The 20,250-nt window shown below is 41.7% G+C and overlaps 2 protein-coding genes across 4 annotated transcripts in view; one reads left to right on the forward strand and one right to left on the reverse strand.

Annotated features, from left to right (window-relative positions):
- The window catches only part of LOC109416297 (ATP-binding cassette sub-family C member 4), a 31,007-nt gene extending 19,822 nt beyond the window's left edge, over positions 1-11,185 (forward strand). For all 3 annotated transcript variants that reach the window (XM_019690339.3, XM_019690340.3, XM_029880352.2), the window contains 9 exons: positions 6,321-6,452; positions 6,523-6,788; positions 6,924-7,300; positions 7,369-8,565; positions 8,621-8,845; positions 8,900-9,539; positions 9,597-9,827; positions 9,893-10,586; positions 10,650-11,185. In XM_019690339.3, the coding sequence (XP_019545884.2) occupies positions 6,321-6,452; positions 6,523-6,788; positions 6,924-7,300; positions 7,369-8,565; positions 8,621-8,845; positions 8,900-9,539; positions 9,597-9,827; positions 9,893-10,586; positions 10,650-10,971 (4,084 nt within the window). In that variant the 3' untranslated portion in view covers positions 10,972-11,185. The remainder of the gene's footprint in view (positions 1-6,320; positions 6,453-6,522; positions 6,789-6,923; positions 7,301-7,368; positions 8,566-8,620; positions 8,846-8,899; positions 9,540-9,596; positions 9,828-9,892; positions 10,587-10,649) is intronic.
- Positions 11,186-11,722: 537 nt separating this feature from the next.
- LOC109423987 (uncharacterized) lies at positions 11,723-20,217 on the reverse strand. Its single transcript, XM_019699058.3, has 4 exons — positions 19,993-20,217; positions 19,788-19,928; positions 12,688-12,740; positions 11,723-12,624 (listed from the first exon to the last, which is right to left on the reverse strand). The coding sequence occupies exons 1-4, from the start codon at positions 20,136-20,138 to the stop codon at positions 11,774-11,776; spliced, it is 1,191 nt and encodes a 396-aa protein (XP_019554603.2). The 5' UTR covers positions 20,139-20,217; the 3' UTR covers positions 11,723-11,773.
- Positions 20,218-20,250: the final 33 nt, after the last annotated feature.

A 20,250-nucleotide genomic window follows, 5' to 3' on the forward strand; every position in this document is an offset into this window, starting at 1 on the left:
ACAAAGCTTGAACCGTTCAACAATTGGCGAGAATCGTCCAACATTAGGATGAGCTAGCTTATGGAAGCGTTCAACAATTGGGTTACAGACTTCCCATACAAATGTTCTATTTTCTCTTAGAAAATGGAATTTAAGGGAATACAAATTAAATGGGAAGTATAAGGAAAGAGTGGATATACGTTTACTGGATATTTTTCAACTGAAGCGGAATTATACACGGAAAACCAAACAAAAACAAAAATGCCAGTACTAACCGTTCAACAATTGGCGAATTACCCTAGACGGTTTAAAATGATAATTTAGTCACGATTTAGTACATAAATGGTTTTAGATCCATTAGATCTTCTATTGACTGTTTACAATCATGCTCCTATAAATTTGAAAGCTGAATGCGGAATTTGTACAAGTATACGGTTTATGTGATTTGGGATGTATTATGAAATATCAGGTTTGGTGGCTAAAAGCAGACTGAACGTCTTTCTATTTTCGTTCTCTTTTGAATTCGTAGGCTCAACTAATCGGTAAGCCCGACTCTTGTTACAATACGTTTCAGACCGCATTAGGGATGCTCAAATCGAATACAATAATAATAATACAGAACAAGGGTTTCAAAAAAAAAAAAAAACAAAGCTAAATTCAACTGATAAAAACAAATATTTGTTGTTATGGAAAGGAAATAATACATGTAAGTAATATTCAAAGTTTATAACAAATGGATGAATCAATTTTTCGGCCATGGTCTCATGATTTTTGAATGAGATCCAGAAGAATAACTTTTTGATTGTTCAAATCTGGAAAGTGAAAACGTTTTATCTTTATCGTTATTATAACGGCGGTTTTTCGGCTATGACCTTTACATTTCGATAATAAATTTGTCCTTCCACTGATTAAGAAAAAAAAACTTCTTTGCTAGAAGATTCTCATATTGTGTCATAATGATCAAATGTCATGATGACACCTACCCTACTGACAATACAGTGTTAGTGCACGTTAGGGATAAAGTGAACAAATGGTTCGAACAATATATTGTTTAAAAAAAATCATAGTAATAAATGGGCGAGTACTTTCCAAAACAGTTTGCAATAATAGAGAAAAACCACTGTGTCAGATTTCACATTGTGGAAGTAATATTGAACTTGCGTAACAGACTCTGAAGTGAATAAAAAAAAAAGTTTTGTAAAAATGATGAGATTTTAATATTGCTTCGGGAATTTTGGCCATGGAACCCAGGTTTTAAATGGTGACATTTACATTGCCAATCAGTTTGTTCAATATTTTGTTCTGTTGACATTTTCTGAATCCTGAGCATGAAGTTCAGGCGAGTAAATAATGGAACTGCAGAGTTAACCCGGGAGCGGTCGCGTCGTGTACTGAGTACACGCTCCATAAAAAAATGCATGCTTGTGGTACAAAACGTGAGCGTGGTGTCGTTGAAGGTAGTCGCAGACGCGACTGCTCGAGGGTTAACAGTACTTATGCTTAAAAAGGTGCAAAGATAAAAGCGGAACCTTATTACTGGGATGAAGTACACTTGTCTATAAGCAAAGTGGAACCCAGGTAAAAGGATGAAGTACGCTAAAGTGAACCAAAGATGATATTTTGGTATAGATCTTAAGAAGTAGCGGAACCCTAGTTGGGATGAAGTACACTGGTCGGTGATAACAGTGGAACCCAGACTGAGGGATGAAGTACGCAGGAATGATTCAAAGGCGATCCTTTGAATTTTAGCGGAACCCTAGTTAGGATGAAGTACACTGGTCGGTGATGGCAGTGGAACCTAGACTGAGGGATGAAGTACGCAGAAATTATTCAAAGGCGATCCTTTGAAATTTAGCGGAACCCTGTTGTTGGGATGAAGTACACTGATCTATGTAGATGGTGGAACCCAGACAAAGGGATGAAGTACGCATAAGAAACCCGGAGGCGATCCTCGCGGGGGAAACGGTAACATTGAGACCTGGAGGCGATCCTCAGGATGATTCTCATGTACCAAGGTGGAACCCAACACAAGGGATGATAGCACACCATTGCGAGACCCGGAGGCGATCCTCGCGGGATGATTCTCGAGTATCAGATTGAGACCTAGAGGCGAACCTCAGGATTATTCTCAACGTCTGAAGCAGAATATTATTTTTCGAAATATTAATTGAAATTATTGTTTATGTTTACAGCAAAAATAGAAGAAGAGCTGATCCAAATATCACTGTCAAGACGGCCTGGATGACATCAATGCAAATGCGATCAAAAGAGGAATTATGGTCAAGATTATCTTAAAAAAATACAAAATAAAAATTATATAAAATATCTATACATATAACAGGACATTTAATGAAATCCTTTCATTCCAGATAAAATAGATCCGTGAGATGGGCTCTGCAAATTCAAACAACCTTGGGATCTGTTAACCGTGTTGCATTCAAGATGTGAAAATATATTTAGTCTTAAAACCATAAAACAATGTTATGATCAAAGTTAAGCCACAACATCATTCTATGAAAGGAAGGAGAGATGTAGGATCGTAGTAGTCGGATAGTTAGAGAAATGACAAGCACGAATAATAAAGGATTATTGTTACTGGTTTCATTATACTGAATAGACGCGTTTTCTTGACCCTACAACAGCTATCACATGCAAATGAATCATCTTGCTGAATATTCGCCATGTGATAGCTGAGTCGGCAGTGGCCAGTCAATGCTTTGACCAGCATGCTGCAATTCTGCTTAGACAGATTAGTTAGATACTTCGCCACCCGTAGAGATGGCTCAGCACTATAAAATTTGGTTTGACGACATGACTCCAAACTATTCCAATTAGACATGGGCAACTCACTCGCAAATCGACTCAAAGAATCGACTCGCGAAACCGAGTGAGCGAGCCATGATTCTTTTCAAACGAGTTACGATTCCGTGAAGTTCATAACGTGTCCAACTATCTGTCGAAAAGAGTTGGCTGATTACGCACTTTCATAATAATTAGACGCAGAACACCGCAATCTTTGCCATTAGATATTTTTTTGTTAGTTTATTGTGTGGCTGACTCGCACCAGTGATTCGATTCTTTAGTGGCAGGAATGAAAATCTGTGTTATCTTGCATTTTACGTCATTCTAAGATTGTTAATTCGTACCAAGAGAGCAGATTTTCTCAAAAACTGGACATATAATGAAGGACTCGGCTCGAAAAACGAATTTTTTCATCAAATTTCGGAAATGAGTTATTGAATCGATCAAAAGAGTCGACCCTTTTTTGAGAGTGAATCGGGAGCGATTCGCTCTCAAAATTGAATCAGTTTTCCCATCTCTAATTCCAATATTGTCTGTGTTGAGTGACAGCCCAGGTGTGAATCTGAAGCTTAATCCAACACTTCGATATCGGAATAGCTGGCTCAGGGCCAATGAAGTCATGTGATGCTCCAGTGCGAGCTCTTTCATCAGCCAATCAATGTCCAGCAATGGAAGAATAGCTAGGTTCCCATACAAGCTGAACAGCGTTTGCTGAATTCAGCTCCTCGATTTGAGTTCGACAAGCGATAGCTGCTTTAATAGCAGCCTGGCTATCTGAACAGAAGAATATTACTTTGTCCATTATGTGCTGCTTAAGTGCCGATTGCATTCCGCACATAAGAGCAAAGATTTCGGCCTGAAAAACAATGGAGTGTCTACCAAGTGAATAAGACTGATACAGCCTTAGCTCACGAGAATAAACACCAGCACTTGCTCGACCTTTGAAAAGGGAGCCATCAGTGTACGTATATGGAAAATTACAAGCAATTGAAAGATCATCTGGAGCAAGGACAACTTTGTCCCAATTCAACAAAAGTGGAAACAACGAAGTGTATGTTGATGTGCGATTCACAGGAGTTTCCTCTAGTAGACCGAGTACCCGTAGCCGGTAAGTTCAAGAAAGCGCTTCTTGTCTGAGATGAATGTGTAATAGGGCAACGTCAAAGAGAACTTTGAGCGCTGCCGTGGGAGTTGAACAGAACGCTCCAGACATCGCCATTAAGCACATCCTTTGGAGATGGCCTAATTTTGACTGGATCGTTCTCACTTCGCTCTTTTGCCACCACACAAGACATCCATAGCCCAATATTGGTCGAACAAAAGTTGTGTAAACCCATTTGATATACTTGGGTTTTCGATCCCAACTTTTACCAAAGGTTCGTCGGCATTGCCCGAAGGCCATACAAGCTTTCTTGATTCTGAACTCAATGTGAGGTGTCCAAGAAAGCTTGGAATCAAAAATAACAGCAACATACTTTACCTGTTCAGTCACATCGATTTCAGAATCGAAAAGACGCAAAGGTCGAACGCCATTACGGTTTCGCCATTCCGTGAAAAGAATGTTTTACTCGGATTAATCGAAAGGCCATATTGGCGACACCAACCCTCAACTAACTGAAGGACGCTTTGCATCAGGCCGAAAATGGTGCTGATGCACATACGTCGGCATTATGGTTTTATAGGAAAACCGCTATTATCGAGTTGCCTCAATAGCGCTCGATTCCACAAAAGCGGTGACAAGACTCCCCCTTGGGGCATCCACAAACACTAAATTTTCTAATCGCTGCTAGTTGCAAAGTCGAGACGAAATATCGGTTTTTGAGTACATATTTGGTGAATCCAATTGGAAATAATTGGAGATATACCATGACTCCGTGCGGCAATATGGCATCGAAAGGCACATTGTCAAAGGCACCCCCGATATCTAAGAAAACTCCCAAACAAGATTGCTTTTAAGTGAATGCCTTCTCGATATCGTAAACAACCTTGTATAAAACAGTCATCACAGTGGATTTACCAGATTGGTAAGCATGTTGGTTCACATGAAGAGGCACGTTGGCCAGATGAACATCACGGATGTGATGATCCACAATGCGTTCTAAGCATTTCAGAAAAAAAAAAAAATGATAAGTCTGGAACTCTTTGCTTTTTCATACGACGCACGACCCACTTTCGGAATCCGCACACCCGAGGAAGTGTGTGCTGAATAAGCATTTCAGAACTTTCGCATCAGAGGAGGTGAAATCGCCATTTGGCAAACGAAGTTCGTACATTCGGAAATCCTTAGATTTTGCAAGGATTTTGTACAGCCGACTGACTTCACTAAAACTGGAAACATTCGTACAAAGGTTTTTCCAGCCGGATCGTTCAGAAGACCGAAGAACTTTCTTGTAGGCCTTGCGAGCCGATCTGAAAGCCTCCGAACCAGCCGAGCGTCGTCTGTTCCAACTCTTTCTTCATTATTTTCTTAGTTTCGCCAAATCAGAGTTCCACCAAGAGGTTCCTCATGTGGTCTTTACAGACCGTAGAGGCCAAACTCCTTCAAAAGCTTCCATGATGAAGGTCGTTGTAGCACAGACAAACAGACGTAACACTTCAAACATTTTTCGATTCAAATCATAGTCACGGAAACATATTCGCCCAATGCTAAAAGGACTATGTTTGGCCGACCACCAACTAGGTGGCGGTAGTGAGAAAACGTCAAACTCGAACAAAAACGATGCGAGCGCCACGGTTGGGTAGTTGGCCGACTATCAAATTTTGAAAAAGACCGTTAAATCGGTGTACGATGGGAATTATCGGAGTGTTACGTCTGTTTGTCTGTGGTTGTAGTATCAACGGCATCATCTAAATCACTTGGAGTGTCAATGGAAGGTTGGGTATCCATGAAATTTGGCCGCAACCACATCAATAGAGTAATCTCAGTTTGTTGACCGGGGATTTCTGAAACGCAAAGTTTGCGAAGTAACATTCAAGTGTTCAAAAAAGATGTAGCGATGGTCAGATAAATATTCTTCATCGGACACATGCCAATTGGTCAGCTCGCGACTAATTCTACTAGAGCAAAGCGTTATGTCTAACACTTCCTCTCTAGCAGATACCAAGAAGGTTGAGCGGTTACCTATGTTAAGTAATCACCGCGCGTTCACAAGGTTTCCTAGATAGAAATTTCCCTTAAGAAAGTAAGGTTCTTGAACCAAGGTCAGTTGGGCTGTACCATTTTACATAAGTCTGCAAAGATTGATCGTTGCTGTTCTTTTGCAGACCGAAATTCACCGAAATTCACTGAAATTCACTGAAAACTTTTGCTTGATGATAAAAGTTCGCAAGCAATTTTCCACGATTTTCGATAAAATTCTGCATGAAATTCATAACGAACTTATTGATAATCTAGGAACGCATTTTAAGGTCTGGGGGGAAGGAATCCACTCAAGTTCTCTGCAGTTACGTTCTTGAGATTTCAAAGTTCAACTATATCTATTCTGACTCCATTTTTCTACTGATGAGACAAATTGTTTAATATCATTTTACTTTTTCAGACAGTGGGAAAAGGAAATTGTTCGAGCCCGGAGGAAAAACCGCCCACCTCGACTTCGTGATGCTCTCTTTCGCACATTTTACAAACAATGCATCTTCGACGGCTTCCTAGTGTTTTGTTTCGTATTGATCAAGTAAGGCCCGTAATTCAGTAAAATTTCTAAGAATTTCGACTAAATGTGTTCCCTTACGCCTGAATTGCAGAACGATTCTACCGCTGGTCCTGGCACAACTCCTGATCCAATTCCAAGCCCCGCTGAACGTAACGCATCTGACCACACCAAGCAGTAATACGACTGTGACAACGCCTTCCGTTCCAGATGTCTTCCTCACAACAACGCTACATTTTCTACAAGGCCACGACTCGAATGAAACTGATGATAATACCGACCGGGTACGCCGCAGCATTGCTGACGGAAAACATTCAGTCGGCCAGAACCATCTCAAAACGGACGACTACAGGGATGATGGTAAGCAATGAAACTATCATCAATTATGTGCACTTGTCGAGTAGCGCGATAACCAAACATTCACATAAACTCTAGGAAGTTGTATTGATTAGCCCTTACAAGCTAACATTTCTTTTCGCTTGTCATCATTGGTAGATTACAGTGTCAGCCGCGATGAGGGATACGATGACCTCGAAGAGGAGGACGGCCCCACCAAAGAGCGGAAGCTGACAAGCGCAGGCGACTTTATCGAATACGCGTGGAACGATGCTCACTGGCTGGCGGGGTTGTTGGTACTGCTCACACTGCTGGGATGCTTCTGTAATCATCATTCCGATCTGAGGCAGAGATTGGTTGGTGCCCGGATGAGAATCGCTTGCTGTTCGGCAATCTACCGGAAGACGCTGCGTATGTCGAAGAAAGCAGCCGGACAAACACCAGCGGGGTATCTGATCAATCTGTTGTCCAACGATGTTAGTCGATTGGATTACGGTTTCATATTCCTGCATTACGTCTGGGTGTTGCCGTTCCAGGTGAGAATTCGGATAAGGGAAGAATCTTTGTTGTTGTGAACTTTTTAAAACGTTTGTCCAATTTTCAGGCAGTACTTACTTGTTACCTTATTTGGAGGCAAGTTCAATGGGCGGCAGTTGTCGGAGTCGTTGGTCTTCTACTGAAGACCATCCCGGTACAAACGGGACTTGGGAGACTACAATCGGTTCTTCGTATGCGCGTAGCCAAGCGAACCGATCAACGCGTGGGTATCATGAATGAGCTGATCCAAGGTATCCAAGTGATCAAAATGTACGCTTGGGAGAAACCGTTTCACACGGTTGTGTCGTTGGCCCGTAAGAAGGAAGTCCGTCAGATCCGGTGGGCGTCGTATATCCGTGGCATCTATCTCAGTACGATGATGTTCACTGAGCGATCTACACTCTTCATAGCGATCGCAACTTGCTATTTTGAGGGTCGTCCGATCACTGCCGATATTGTCTTTCCAATGGCGCAGTTCTTCAATATTCTACAACTGACGGCGGCAATTTTTTATCCATTGGCCGTTTCGCTTGGCGCTGAAGCATTGGTTTCAATCGATAGAATTCAAGAGTTCCTCGGAATGGAGGAACAGGACAAAAAGATGACCGGTTTGAAGAAGAACGACAACGAACTGGTGAAAGTGAGCCCCACGGTAGCCGTAGAGTTCAACAATGTCTCCGCTAGTTGGGAGAACGACAAGGACAGAACCTTGAAGGACTTGAGCCTATCAGCCAAAACTGGCCAACTGCTGGCAGTTATCGGACCCGTTGGTGCTGGTAAAAGCTCTCTACTTCAGTTGATTCTGGGCGAATTACCCATACTGAACGGAACGGTAAACATCAACGGAGAAGTTTCGTACGGATGTCAGGAACCGTGGCTGTTTACGGGAACAGTTCGGAGTAACATCCTGTTCGGTCTAACTTATGATCGGAAACGTTACCAGGAGGTTGTGAAACATTGTGCCTTACTGACGGACTTTGAGCAGCTCCCGGATGGAGATAAGACGGTTGTAGGCGAACGCGGAACTTCGCTTTCTGGTGGACAACGCGCTAGGGTGAACTTGGCACGTGCTGTTTATAAGAATGCTAACATCTACTTGCTGGATGATCCACTCAGCGCAGTCGATACGCACGTTGGGCGCCACCTGTTTGATGAAGTTATGGGCCCACGAGGTTACTTGGCGAAACAACATGCGACCAGGATACTGGTGACCCACCAGGTTCACTTCCTGAAGGAAGCCGATTGGATTGTAATTATTGATAATGTAAGTATGATAATTCAAAGTGAGACTCGATCGATGAGACATTCTTCTTTCGCAGGGAAAAATACTAATGCAAGGAACATATCAGGAGCTGTCCAACAGTGATCTAGATTTTGGAAAACTGATGGGATCTTCCGAGGAGACCGCCGACAGCTTGGAGGAAGACGAGTTGGAAGAAGTGGCAGATGAAGAAATTCCCTTCATAGACGGAGTGAAGTCCGAGAGTCACAGGTTGCTTAAGAGTAGTACCTCCGTGGGAGCACGAGGTTCGATGTCTTGTGCTGTAGGTTTGTTTGATAGTATTGGGAGACATTGGTAATAGCTTTATCCATTACAGTCCAGCGTTGCCGAAGATCTTGGTCGCACCGTGAACGAAGATCAAGCCGAAGGTACCCTAGCTCTGAGGGTGTGGACTACGTACTTCCTAGCTGGAGGAAACGTCTGCATTATTCTGTTCACAGCGTTTATGCTCATTTTCTCGCAAGTAGTGGTCAGTGGGTCGGATTACTTCGTAACTTACTGGACACGCCAAGAAGAACGTCGCATTCGTGACCTGCCGGTGGACTACACCACTGAAGATCTGCTCATATCCTACGGGATCATCATAATCGGAGTGGTCACGTTTACCATCTACCGAGGATATCTGTTCTTCAATATATGCATGAAGGCATCGCGAACTCTGCACGATCGTATGTTTGCAAAGATCCTCGCAGCTCCGATGAGATTTTTCGACACAAATCCGTCGGGACGTATATTGAATCGCTTTTCCAAAGATATGGGTGCCATTGATGAATTGCTACCGAAAGCAATCATGGATGCCGTACAGGTGCTGCTGGTGATGGTCGGAATTCTGCTAGTGATCGCCATGATGAATCCTATTCTGCTGTTGGCACTTTTGGGAGCGATCGTTTTGTTTGCAGTAGTGTTGAAGCTGTACCTACGACCTACACAGGACCTCAAACGATTGGAAGGAATCAGTAAGGTTTCAGGTAGCGTTTTAGAAGTTCGGCAATAACCTGGTTTCTGAATTACAGCGCGAAGTCCCGTCTTTTCGCATCTGTCGGCGACTTTAACCGGACTTTCAACGATTCGAGCAAATGCTGCTCAACAGAAGATCACCCAAGAGTTCGACGCACTACAGAACGTGCACTCTGCTGTTTGGCAACTGACCATGTCCAGCAATGCTGCTTTGGGATTGTGGTTGGATTGCATCAGTACGGCGTTTGTCGCTTGTGTTACATTCAGCTTTATTGTGATGCACGGAGGTAAGCTACTATCCCGTACTATGTGACGTTCTTCATCAGTACAGCCTTCCAATTATAATTTCTAGAAACGTTCAGCGCCAACGTCGGTTTGGCCATCTCCCAGGCAATGATTCTCACCGGTATGGTTCAGTACGGTATTCGTCAAACAGCGGAATCAATCCAGCAAATGACTTCGGTCGAACGCGTGATTCAGTACACAGAGATCCCATCGGAGAATGATCCACCGAAGGTACCGCCAAGCGATTGGCCTTGGCGTGGTCAAATAGAGTTCCGGGACATGTCGTTGCGGTACGATGCAAGCAGTGCTCCCGTGTTGAAGCATCTAGATCTAACTATTGCGTCCACCTGGAAGGTTGGTATTGTCGGACGAACCGGTGCCGGGAAGTCATCCTTGATAGGCGCCTTGTTCCGACTGGCACCCATTGAGGGAAGAATACTCATTGATGGTATCGATACGGGTGTAGTGTCGTTGGAGTCACTGCGATCGAAGATCTCTATTATACCTCAGGATCCAGTGTTGTTTAGCGCCACAATTCGGTACAATCTGGATCCCTTTAATCTGTACGACGACGACAGTCTCTGGACAGCGATCAACGAAGTTGAACTAAGATCGGCTATTAGCGGTTTGGATTACATGGTAACTGAAAGCGGTTCAAACTTCAGCGTGGGGCAGAGACAGTTGATCTGTCTAGCAAGAGCCATCCTTAGAAATAACAAAGTCTTGGTGTTGGACGAAGCCACTGCTAACGTTGATCCTCAGTAAGTTCTTCAGCCAAGTTCATTCCTCTAACAAACACCTAACCCAACCCCATTCTTTTACAGAACCGACGCCCTCATCCAAAAGACAATCAGAGAAAAGTTCAAGCAGTGCACGGTTTTGACCGTTGCCCATCGACTGCACACCGTCATGGATTCGGACCGGATCCTGGTGATGGACGCGGGTGAGGCACGCGAGTTCGACGTGCCGCACATTCTCCTTCAACAGGAGGGAGGCATCCTGAGGGACATGGTGGAAGCCACCGGTCCATCCGAATCTGAATCTCTCAAACGTATTGCGGCGGAAACGTACGCTGCAATGGATCCCAACCGGCATCTACTGAACGGCCTGCCGAATCCTTGGCGTTTTAGCAAGGAAGGTCAATAAGCAAGAGATTTCATTATTTTTTATAAACTTCTTTTACCTCTAAAAGTGTAAAATTGAACCAAATTTTATAGGGAGAAGCAGAAAGAAAATTTAATAGTGATTAAGTTTCTCGATAAAATATTTACATTGATTCAATGTAAAAAAATATAAATTTAGTGCGATGAGCAATAAATGAACTGTTCCTCGAAATAAACAACATTTTAGTTTCAAAAAATCCAAATAATATTGATCCGATCTCCAGGGAATATGCAAAAGCTTTTTTTTTATTGCAGACATGCAGCAAATACCCCAGGCAATGTTGTTATTATTATCAGCCAGATATTCTCTGTTTTTTTTCGTCTATGTGGGAGGTGCGCACACTGTAGTGCGACTTCCACCTTTCAACAACCTCACGCCATGATTTGGCATCCGCATCTTATCCCTCAAACACCAGTATGGCATTTTCTTAGGAGAATTGTCAAAGACTCCCAAAATTAGTTGATTTTTAATCTCTAGAGGATAGGCTTTCGCATAGTTTCGCAAAATTTATGTGATACAATTATATGATGGAGAAAAAAATGAGATTTTTTTCAGTGTACTTATTAACATATTTTGAGAAAACCTAGAACAAAAAGAGCGAGATCGCAACAGGATAGGGAAGGGAGACATCGAGATAAGAAGATATCGGCATGTAGAAAGTAAAAATGCGGATTGAAGGACCGTTGAAATTATCGAGATAAGGAGAGTTATCGTGACGTAGAACATTGAGAAATGGGAAGTCGAATGTAGTTTATTTTACAAAACAATGTTCGATAAAACTTCTCTACGCCGGCTCTTCATTTTCCTCGTCAACCGCCGGTTTCTTTTTGCCACCGCCAAAGCAACTCCAACCCTTACCGGACGCTTTCCGGGCAGCTTTCATGTCTTCTTTGGTGGTTTGTGTGCCACGTATCTTCTTCTTGAACCGCGGTGGGAACGTGATACTCTCCCACGAGGTTTGTTCAGGAATTTGCAAAGCTCTGCGACGTCGTATTGCGTGATCCCTGGCCAGCTTCAAATGCTCTACGCAATTGTGTGGCGTCGGTTGTCGCCATATCGGTTCCGGTTTCTTGACGCAGCACGGGCAACAACAAGCCAAACAACGGCGTCTCGCCCTGCGACGCCTGATACGCGCTTGCAACGCCTTCTGCTGTTTTACTCGCTGTTTCTCCTCTTGCTTGATGCGTTTCTCCCGTTGCTTGATCATCTTTTCGCGTTGCTTCTTGTACTGTTCCTCACGGGTGGGTTTCTTCCCGCAGCAAGTTGTTCCTTGTTTGCTTTTCGGTCTTTGCTCTTTCTTGGCCCTCGCTTGCTCCATCGCCTCGATATCTCGCTTCCTCATACGTACCATCGGGGCTTCTCGCTTTTCTTCCTTCTTGCCGCAGCAACTGCTCAAACCTCCGCTCTTCTTCTTCCGCCTGGGCTTAACTTTTGGTCTTACCGGCATGGGGACACATTCTCCGTGGGGGTCGGTTCTATTGCAAGCACATGTATCCTGTTTTCCACGGGGTCCTTTGGCGCCAAAGTCTTTGCAACGGGTGTCAATCGCTACGTGGCGACATCCGGGACAGAAACGCACTTCCTTGGCCATTCTTGGGGCGGGTGCTTTGCAACCATAGCTGCTACCCAAGGGTTCTAAGTAAAGGGTGGTTCAGTGAGAAATTATGTTTTTGGATAAGAAAAATAGACCCAACATACTTGTGATAGGTTTCTTCTTTTTGTCCGCCTTCTTGCCTGTCGCTATAGCAGGACTAGAAACAATAAATAGGTATTTAGGGTGAAATAAGATACTTTGAATCTCAAAAGGCGAATTCCATGGAAGGTTGAACGCAAAAGGCAGAACCAATGGAATTTTTAGCCTTGAGAATGCTACAAAAATTAAGCTTCTTGGCTATACATATAGATATCTATACTGTAACTAGACAGAAGTTTAACCTTTCAGTACTCGCGCCAATTTTTGTAACGCGAGCAGTCGCGCGTTGTACTTTGTACAACACCCATACATTCTGAAATATCTAAGGATCCTGATTGTTTAGAGGAGGACTGTCTTTGGCAAAGTTGTTGAAAATTTCATGGGCTACTTGATGCTGACAAAGTTGATTCGTAATACGTCCACTAGGCGGCGCTAGTTAGCAATATCATGTAATATCTTATATCTCAGGATCCTGGTGTCTTAAAAAGATGGTGTCTTCGGCAAAGTTGTTTGGTAGGTCAACGGCTTACAGATTATTGGCCGTTTAATTGGAAATTCCACCACTAGGCGGCGCTAGTTAGCAAATAAACTTTATATCCTTTGTATCTCGGGAACTTGATAACTTAGAAAGATGGTGTCTTCGACAAAGTTGTTTGGTAGGTCAAGTACTTACGGATGATTTGCAGTTTAATTTGAAATTTCACCACTAGGCGGCGCTAGTAAGCAATTTCATGATATATCTTATATCTCAGGATCCTGATGTCTTAGAAAGATGGTGTCTTCGGTAAAGTTGTTTGGTAGGTAAACGGCTTACAGATTATTGGCCGTTTAATTGGATATTCCACCAGTAAGCGGCGCTAGTGATCAAATAAACTTTATATCCTATGTATCTCGGGAACTTGATAACTTAGAAAGATGGTGTCTTCGACAAAGTTGTTTGGTAGGTCAAGTACTTACGGATGATTTAATTTACGGTTTAATTTGAAATTTCACCACTTGGCAGCGCTAGTGAGCACGTAAATATTATATATTATGTATCTCTGGACCCTTATTACTTAGAAAGATAGTGTCTTCGGCAAAGATGTTTGCTATATCAAGGGCTTATAGATGAGTGACAGTTTGATTTCAAATGCCACCACTAGGAGGCGCTAGTGAGCATGTAAATTTTTAATCTCATGTAGCTCAGGATCCCGATTAAAAAGGCCCGGGACACCGTCTTCAGCCAAAGGCTGTACAGACTGAACAGAACTTAACACTAGACCATGGACACAACATACATTACATGCACCAGTGGATAGCATGGTGCGGTTACACGCTTGGTAACACTAACCGAACGGCCACGAAACTCCACTTTACTCAGAAAGATGGTGCCTTCGGCAAAGTGCTTTGGTAAATCAAAGGCCAAATGGAGGAGAAGATACCTCATCCGTAAGCTTTTGACCTACCAAACAACTTTTCCGAAGACACCATGTTTCTAAATCGTCAGTATCCTGAGACATATAAGACATAAGATTTATGCTAACTAGCGTCAGTGTTGGGAATACTCACTTGCAAGAGTTATACTCACTTGCGTCTATCTCAGTCCAGAAGCATGCAATTAAAAAATGATGTTTGAATGACTTTTAGATTGTTGTTTAATCTAAAAGTTTGCCGAATAAAGTAAAGGTCGCAAACGCATACCAAAGTTGTGAGAGAGCTGTGAGTACAAGGTGAGTATAAATTACACGAATTTTACTCACCTCGTACTCATAGTGTAACGAATAGTACATTGGAACCTCATAAATGCACATTTTATTTTCCGTATCAGGCCCCACGTCTGGGAACTTAGATACGAAAAACAAAATGGAACATTACAAATGCACAAAACACAAACATGCAACACATAACATAAATTGTGCCCAGTTATCCAAATAGATAACGTAGTCCAATCCCAGGATGACGAGGTTTCATTTTTGTTCTTGGTCCATCAGTCAATCCTGTAATCGTATTTTCTATGGCAGGTTGCCTTTTGTTCGCAGCATTAGTTGCTTTCATAGCTTGAGTTTGGTCTAGGAATTTCTAATCCTAAGGGGGCATCCCGATTCGGGTTTCATCACTAGAGTTCTATAACTTGAAGTCCGTGCCAGGGAAAGGTTTACATCTCTAGTACTCAATCAGGGCCCGAAATGGCCTGAATGTTGGCAATCGGAATAAGATTGCGGGCCTCTATTCTGCAAGAGCCCTATAAGTGTGCATTAATACTAGGGGAATATTTACAAGTTAAAATAGCACATTTAACACAAAAATAAAACTTGTAATACAACCACACCCAACGGAAAAGAAATTTTTGTGGATGAAACCATCCACAAAAATTTCGTACGTACTCAAATTATATAAAAACTTATATAAAGGTACCTTTAACATATAACTAACTTACATCCAACTTTAACAAAGCAACTCTTCCATGGAAGACCTTAAAGTTGGTTCGGCTAGACCTACGATAACATAAATGCAACACTGCAATATAAACTATACGCAACACTGCAACTTAAACTAAACGCAACACTGCAACTTAAACTATATGCAACACTGCAACTTAAATTATACGCAACACTGCAAGAAAACTGTAGCTAGGCTCCAATCCAAATCAAACAGAGATTCTTCCAATATAATTGGACCTTCGATCTTGGCGGCACTAGTACGAACTCAAACAAAACCTCCAAATCGATCAGAGAAATTCCAATCGATCTTGGAATAACTGAATAATCACAAAGCACATGATATCTTACTTCACAACGTAGTTGTGCAGATCACTGCAAGTGTTCGTGGCCGTAACGTATTTACACTATTTACAATGCCCGCGTGGGTTTTACGGTTGGGTGCCATTTTACGAAAGTAAATGGACCCTACCAATACCCGTGCCCCACGTTGGGCGCCATTATTACGAAAAATAATGAAGCACTACAAATGCATATTAAAATATAACATATTGTAGTCGAACACTACAAATGCGTAATAAATTAGGACATCACATATGGACATACACAACACAGAACATAAATATTGCCCTGTTACCCTAATGGATAACGATTTCCGATGTCAGGATGACGAGGTTTCATTAAAGTTGTTGGTCCATCAGTCAATCCTGTAATCGTATTTTGTCTGGCAGGTTGCCTTTTGTTCGCAGCATTAGTTGCTTTCATAGCTTGAGTTTGGTCTAGGAATTTCTAATCCTAAGGGGGCATCCCGATTCGGGTTTCATCACTAGAGTTCTATAACTTGAAGTCCGTGCCAGGGAAAGGTTTACATCTCTAGTACTCAATCAGGGCCCGAAATGGCCTGAATGTTGGCAATCGGAATAAGATTGCGGGCCTCTATTCTGCAAGAGCCCTATAAGTGTGCATTAATACTAGGGGAATATTTACAAGTTAAAATAGCACATTTAACACAAAAATAAAACTTGTAATAATAGCTCTCTCACAACTTTGGTATGCGTTTGCGACCTTTACTTTATTTGGCAAACTTTTAGATTAAACAACAATCTAAAAGCCCTTCAAACATCATTTTTTGATAGCATGCTTCTGGACTGAGGTAGAAGCAAGTGAGTATAACTTTTCGCTAGTGAGTATTTCCAACACTGACTAGCGTCACCCTGATTTGGAATTTTAAATAAAACCCACCATCATCTATAAGCCCTTGATTTATAAAACAACTTCGCTACTATCTATGTCATCAGGATACCACAGAGAACAGACATCCAAGTCCAGTTCCGAAGCTGTGTAAGGAATTTAACGGCAATTTGAAATCGGCAACACAAGTGGCAATAGCGTGGCGCTGCAATCGGTTAATTTCCCATACTAATTTAATTCACCACTCGAAATGTTTCAATTCACCACTGACTGTGGCAATATGGTGTTTGGTGACGTTAGTGTTGTCATCGTATATTGGTTTGCAACCTCACTCAAGTAAAGATTCAAATCCTTACACAACTTTCCGAATGAAATTTGTTCTAGCCTGGATGTCTGTTCTCTGTGAGGATACGGAGATATAATCACCGACGAACCGACGTGACAGCTAGAACAAATAAATTCAAATTTGTTGTCCACGACGCCATGATGAAAAATAGCCGAACACTATCGCCACCTCTATAACGGCTCGCGATGATTTGATAGCTCGACACCAAACCCCCGTGTGTTCATATAGGAGACGGTTCGCGCCTGAGCTGATTTGACAGAAGCGATCGCTCGCTTCGCTGGTCGACCGTTAAATTAGGGGGGACAGTTTTGGATCGCTACTGTCACATCGGTTCGTCGGTGATATATAATGTCCCATAAAATATACAGTGCTTTCTTCATAATGCGATTTATGATTTTTCTGCATTTTAGGAAGGAACGTTGTTTTCGAAAAGGTCCTGTTCTATTCAAAATAAGCTTCTTGGAGAATACTTTTGGATTTACCATCAATAGAAACATTTATTACAAAGTAATAACAGATGATTCCCATGTGTTGTACAAAGAACAACAGTGGAATAAACGGAATGTTAACTGTTATATTGGGCTTTTAAATACATTCAATTCGGTTGAAATATTGTTGACAGAAAAAAAACACAGCTTGTTGAAAACATTAGAAAAAAGCATCCATTTGCATGTTTTAGCAAATTAATGTGTTGCGTCACCTTGTAGTGGAATCTCGTATAAAACAGCACATCAACTGTAAGCTCTTTATCCATCAGACAACAATGTCGAAGACATCATCTTTCTAAGTAATCAGGATCTTGAGATATATGAGGTATAAAATTGGAATGCTCACTAGCGCCACCTGGATGTGAAATTGCACGTCATATTTATCTTCATCAGTTAGTGTTTGATCTACTAAACATCTTTGCAGAAGACATCATCTTTCTAAGTAATCAGGATCTCAAGATATATGAGTTATAATATTTGAGTACTCACTAGCGCCACCTGGATGTGGAATTCCACATCATACTTGTCTTCATCAGTAAGTGTTCGATCTACTAAATAACTTTGCAGAAGACACCATCTTTCTCAGTAATCAGGGAGATGTATGAGTTATAAAATGTCAATGCCCACTAGCGCCACCTAGATATGGAGTTTCAAACCATACGGCTCTCCATCAGTTAGTGTTCGATCTACTAAACAACTTTGCTGAAGACATCATCTTTCTAAGTAATCAGGATCTCGAGATATATGAGTTATAATATTTGAGTACTCACTAGCGCCACCTGGATGTGGAATTCCACATCATACTTGTCTTCATCAGTTAGTGTTCGATCTACTAAATAACTTTGCAGAAGACACCATCTTTCTAAGTAATCAGGGTCCTGAGATGTATGAGTTATAAAATTTCAATGCCCACTAGCGCCACCTAGATGTGGAGTTTCAAACCATACGGCTCTGCATCAGTTAGTGTTTAACCATCCAAACAACTTTGCCGAAGACATCATCTTTCTAAGTACTCAGGATCCTGAGTTATATAGGATATTAAAATTACATGCTCACTAGCGCCGCCTATCGGTTGAAATACGAATTACTCAGGTCACCTCACGTAGTCCCTTGATATCCCAAGTAACTTTGCCGAAGACACCATATTTCTAGATCATTTGGATTTTGAAATACACTAATTCACATTCAACTGTCTATCTTATCTTATATATAGTACGTTCTTCATAATGCGATATTCAATTTTCCGCATTATAAGGAGTTATACTGTTTTCAAAAAAGGTCTTATAATATTCCAAATAAGTTTCCTGTAGAATACATTCGGGTTTGACATCGATAGAAAAAATGGTTTAAAAGTAATAGTCGATAATTCTCACGTGTTGTACAAAGTACAACAGCGCGATTAACGGAAGGTTAACAACTATGTACAAATATTGAAGCTATACTTTCGATTTATGGTTTTGTAATTATTGCCATTATGTATAGCCTTATTATTCTGCCTTTTAAGGTTCGAGAGAGTACCCAAGTCACCAAAAGTTCCGCTTCCCATGACAAAATGCACTTTCAAGTTCCGCGAAGTTCAGATAAAGTTCCAAATGGAACTTTCTGGCTGCTTAAGAGGCTAACGATGAGCCTTGCTGGAACTTCGGTCACAAGTTAGCCTCTTAAGCAGCCAGAAAGTTCCGTTTGGAACTTTATCTGAACTTCGCGGAACTTTAAAGCTGCTTAAGATGCTACTCGGAACTTTGTCAGAACTTTCAAGTTCATAGAAGTTCAGTTCAGTAGCATTGTGTTTCAATGAAGATTAAATTTATATCTTTTACATAAAATAACTGTTTAAGCATACACGAATAAAAGACAAATATGAATTTTTAAAATCAATAAATACCAGGCCTGAGCAAAAAAAAATTGCCGCCCATCGGATTCGAACCGATAGTCGCTGCGTGAGAATCATACGCTCTACCACAGTACTACAGTTACGATTGAGTGGACAGTAGGTAAAGTCTGACTTGAATCGATTTTCTGTCGGCAGCTAGTTTTGCACATTTCTACAGTAGTGAAGTGAGCTTGAATTTGTCAAGTGTCTTCAGCAGCGCAGCGGTAAGTCGGCAGGCTATCACGCAGGAGGATCCAGTTCGAATCTACATTGAAGCGACATGTGTGAAAATATAATTATCAGAAGCAGTTTCCAGACATGAATCACAAACCACCAACAGGGTTGTGATTCTGAAAAAAAAACACATTTTTGTTTCTGCATGAATTTTGCAAAGTTCTGTCAGAAGCTGCTTAGAAGGCTATCCAGCGTGCTTATGTGAACTTTCAAGTTCCAAAATTACTTAAAAATGAAGCTGCTTAGAAGGCTAATGAGCAATCTCGAACAAGCTGCTTAGCTTATAAAGTACCCTTTTATCTGAACTTTTGGTTACTTGGGTATACTCCTATATATTTTTTCCAAAAACTTATCTCATATGTATAGCCGAAATGCTTCAACGAAGTTTGCCATAATACTGGGTACACAAAAAACAGGAAAAACTATTTTGAGAGATAATTCTTCTAGAAATACGGTTAGAAGCTCCCACAAGTATAAACTCCAAGGTATTCTTATGGACCTCATCAAAATATCCTCCACAAATTACTTATCCTAAGTAATCAATTAAAATACCTACAGTTTCTCGTTTATATACTGCCGGAACACTTTGACGTATGGTCCCGGCTGGAAGCACTGATCACGAGGCACTGCCACGAACGCCGAATCATCGTGAATTTCTTGAATCGACCGCAGCACTTCACCGAACAGAGTATAGACACTAAAATTGAACAAGTGTTTATGCACTCAATCGCGTCCAGGACAACACAAACAACTAATCTTACACGTAACCATTGTAGTAATGGAGCCGATTTATCCGCTCGACCACTTGGTTCTCCTCCAGTTTCCGACGGTCGATCATAACCTTGTGCGGCGGTTTAAACGGTTGACCATTGGTGAAGAAGTAAACGGCAATTTTGGATTTTGACATTTTTTTTTGAGGAAATTTAGACAAACACAGCCAAGAACGAAGTTCTAGAATCACAAATATTTTGACATTACACAATCATAGATTCCTTGGATCCCACACCAATCCGGGATTT

The sequence above is a fragment of the Aedes albopictus genome, chromosome 3, assembly GCF_035046485.1.
Source record: "Aedes albopictus strain Foshan chromosome 3, AalbF5, whole genome shotgun sequence".
NCBI lineage: Eukaryota > Metazoa > Arthropoda > Insecta > Diptera > Culicidae > Aedes > Aedes albopictus.

What these genes read in the sequence shown, in the direction of transcription:
- LOC109423987 (XM_019699058.3), bottom strand. Translation starts at nt 20,138, where the DNA reads ATGTCAAAATCCAAAATTGCCGTTTACTTCTTCACCAATGGTCAACCG. An exon ending in CAGTATATAAACGAGAAACT is followed by an intron (nt 12,741 to 19,787) that starts GTAGGTATTTTA and finishes TATTGTTTCTAG; the next exon opens with TCCTGCTATAGCGACAGGCA. An exon ending in AAAGAAGAAACCTATCACAA is followed by an intron (nt 12,625 to 12,687) that starts GTATGTTGGGTC and finishes CCCTTTACTTAG; the next exon opens with AACCCTTGGGTAGCAGCTAT.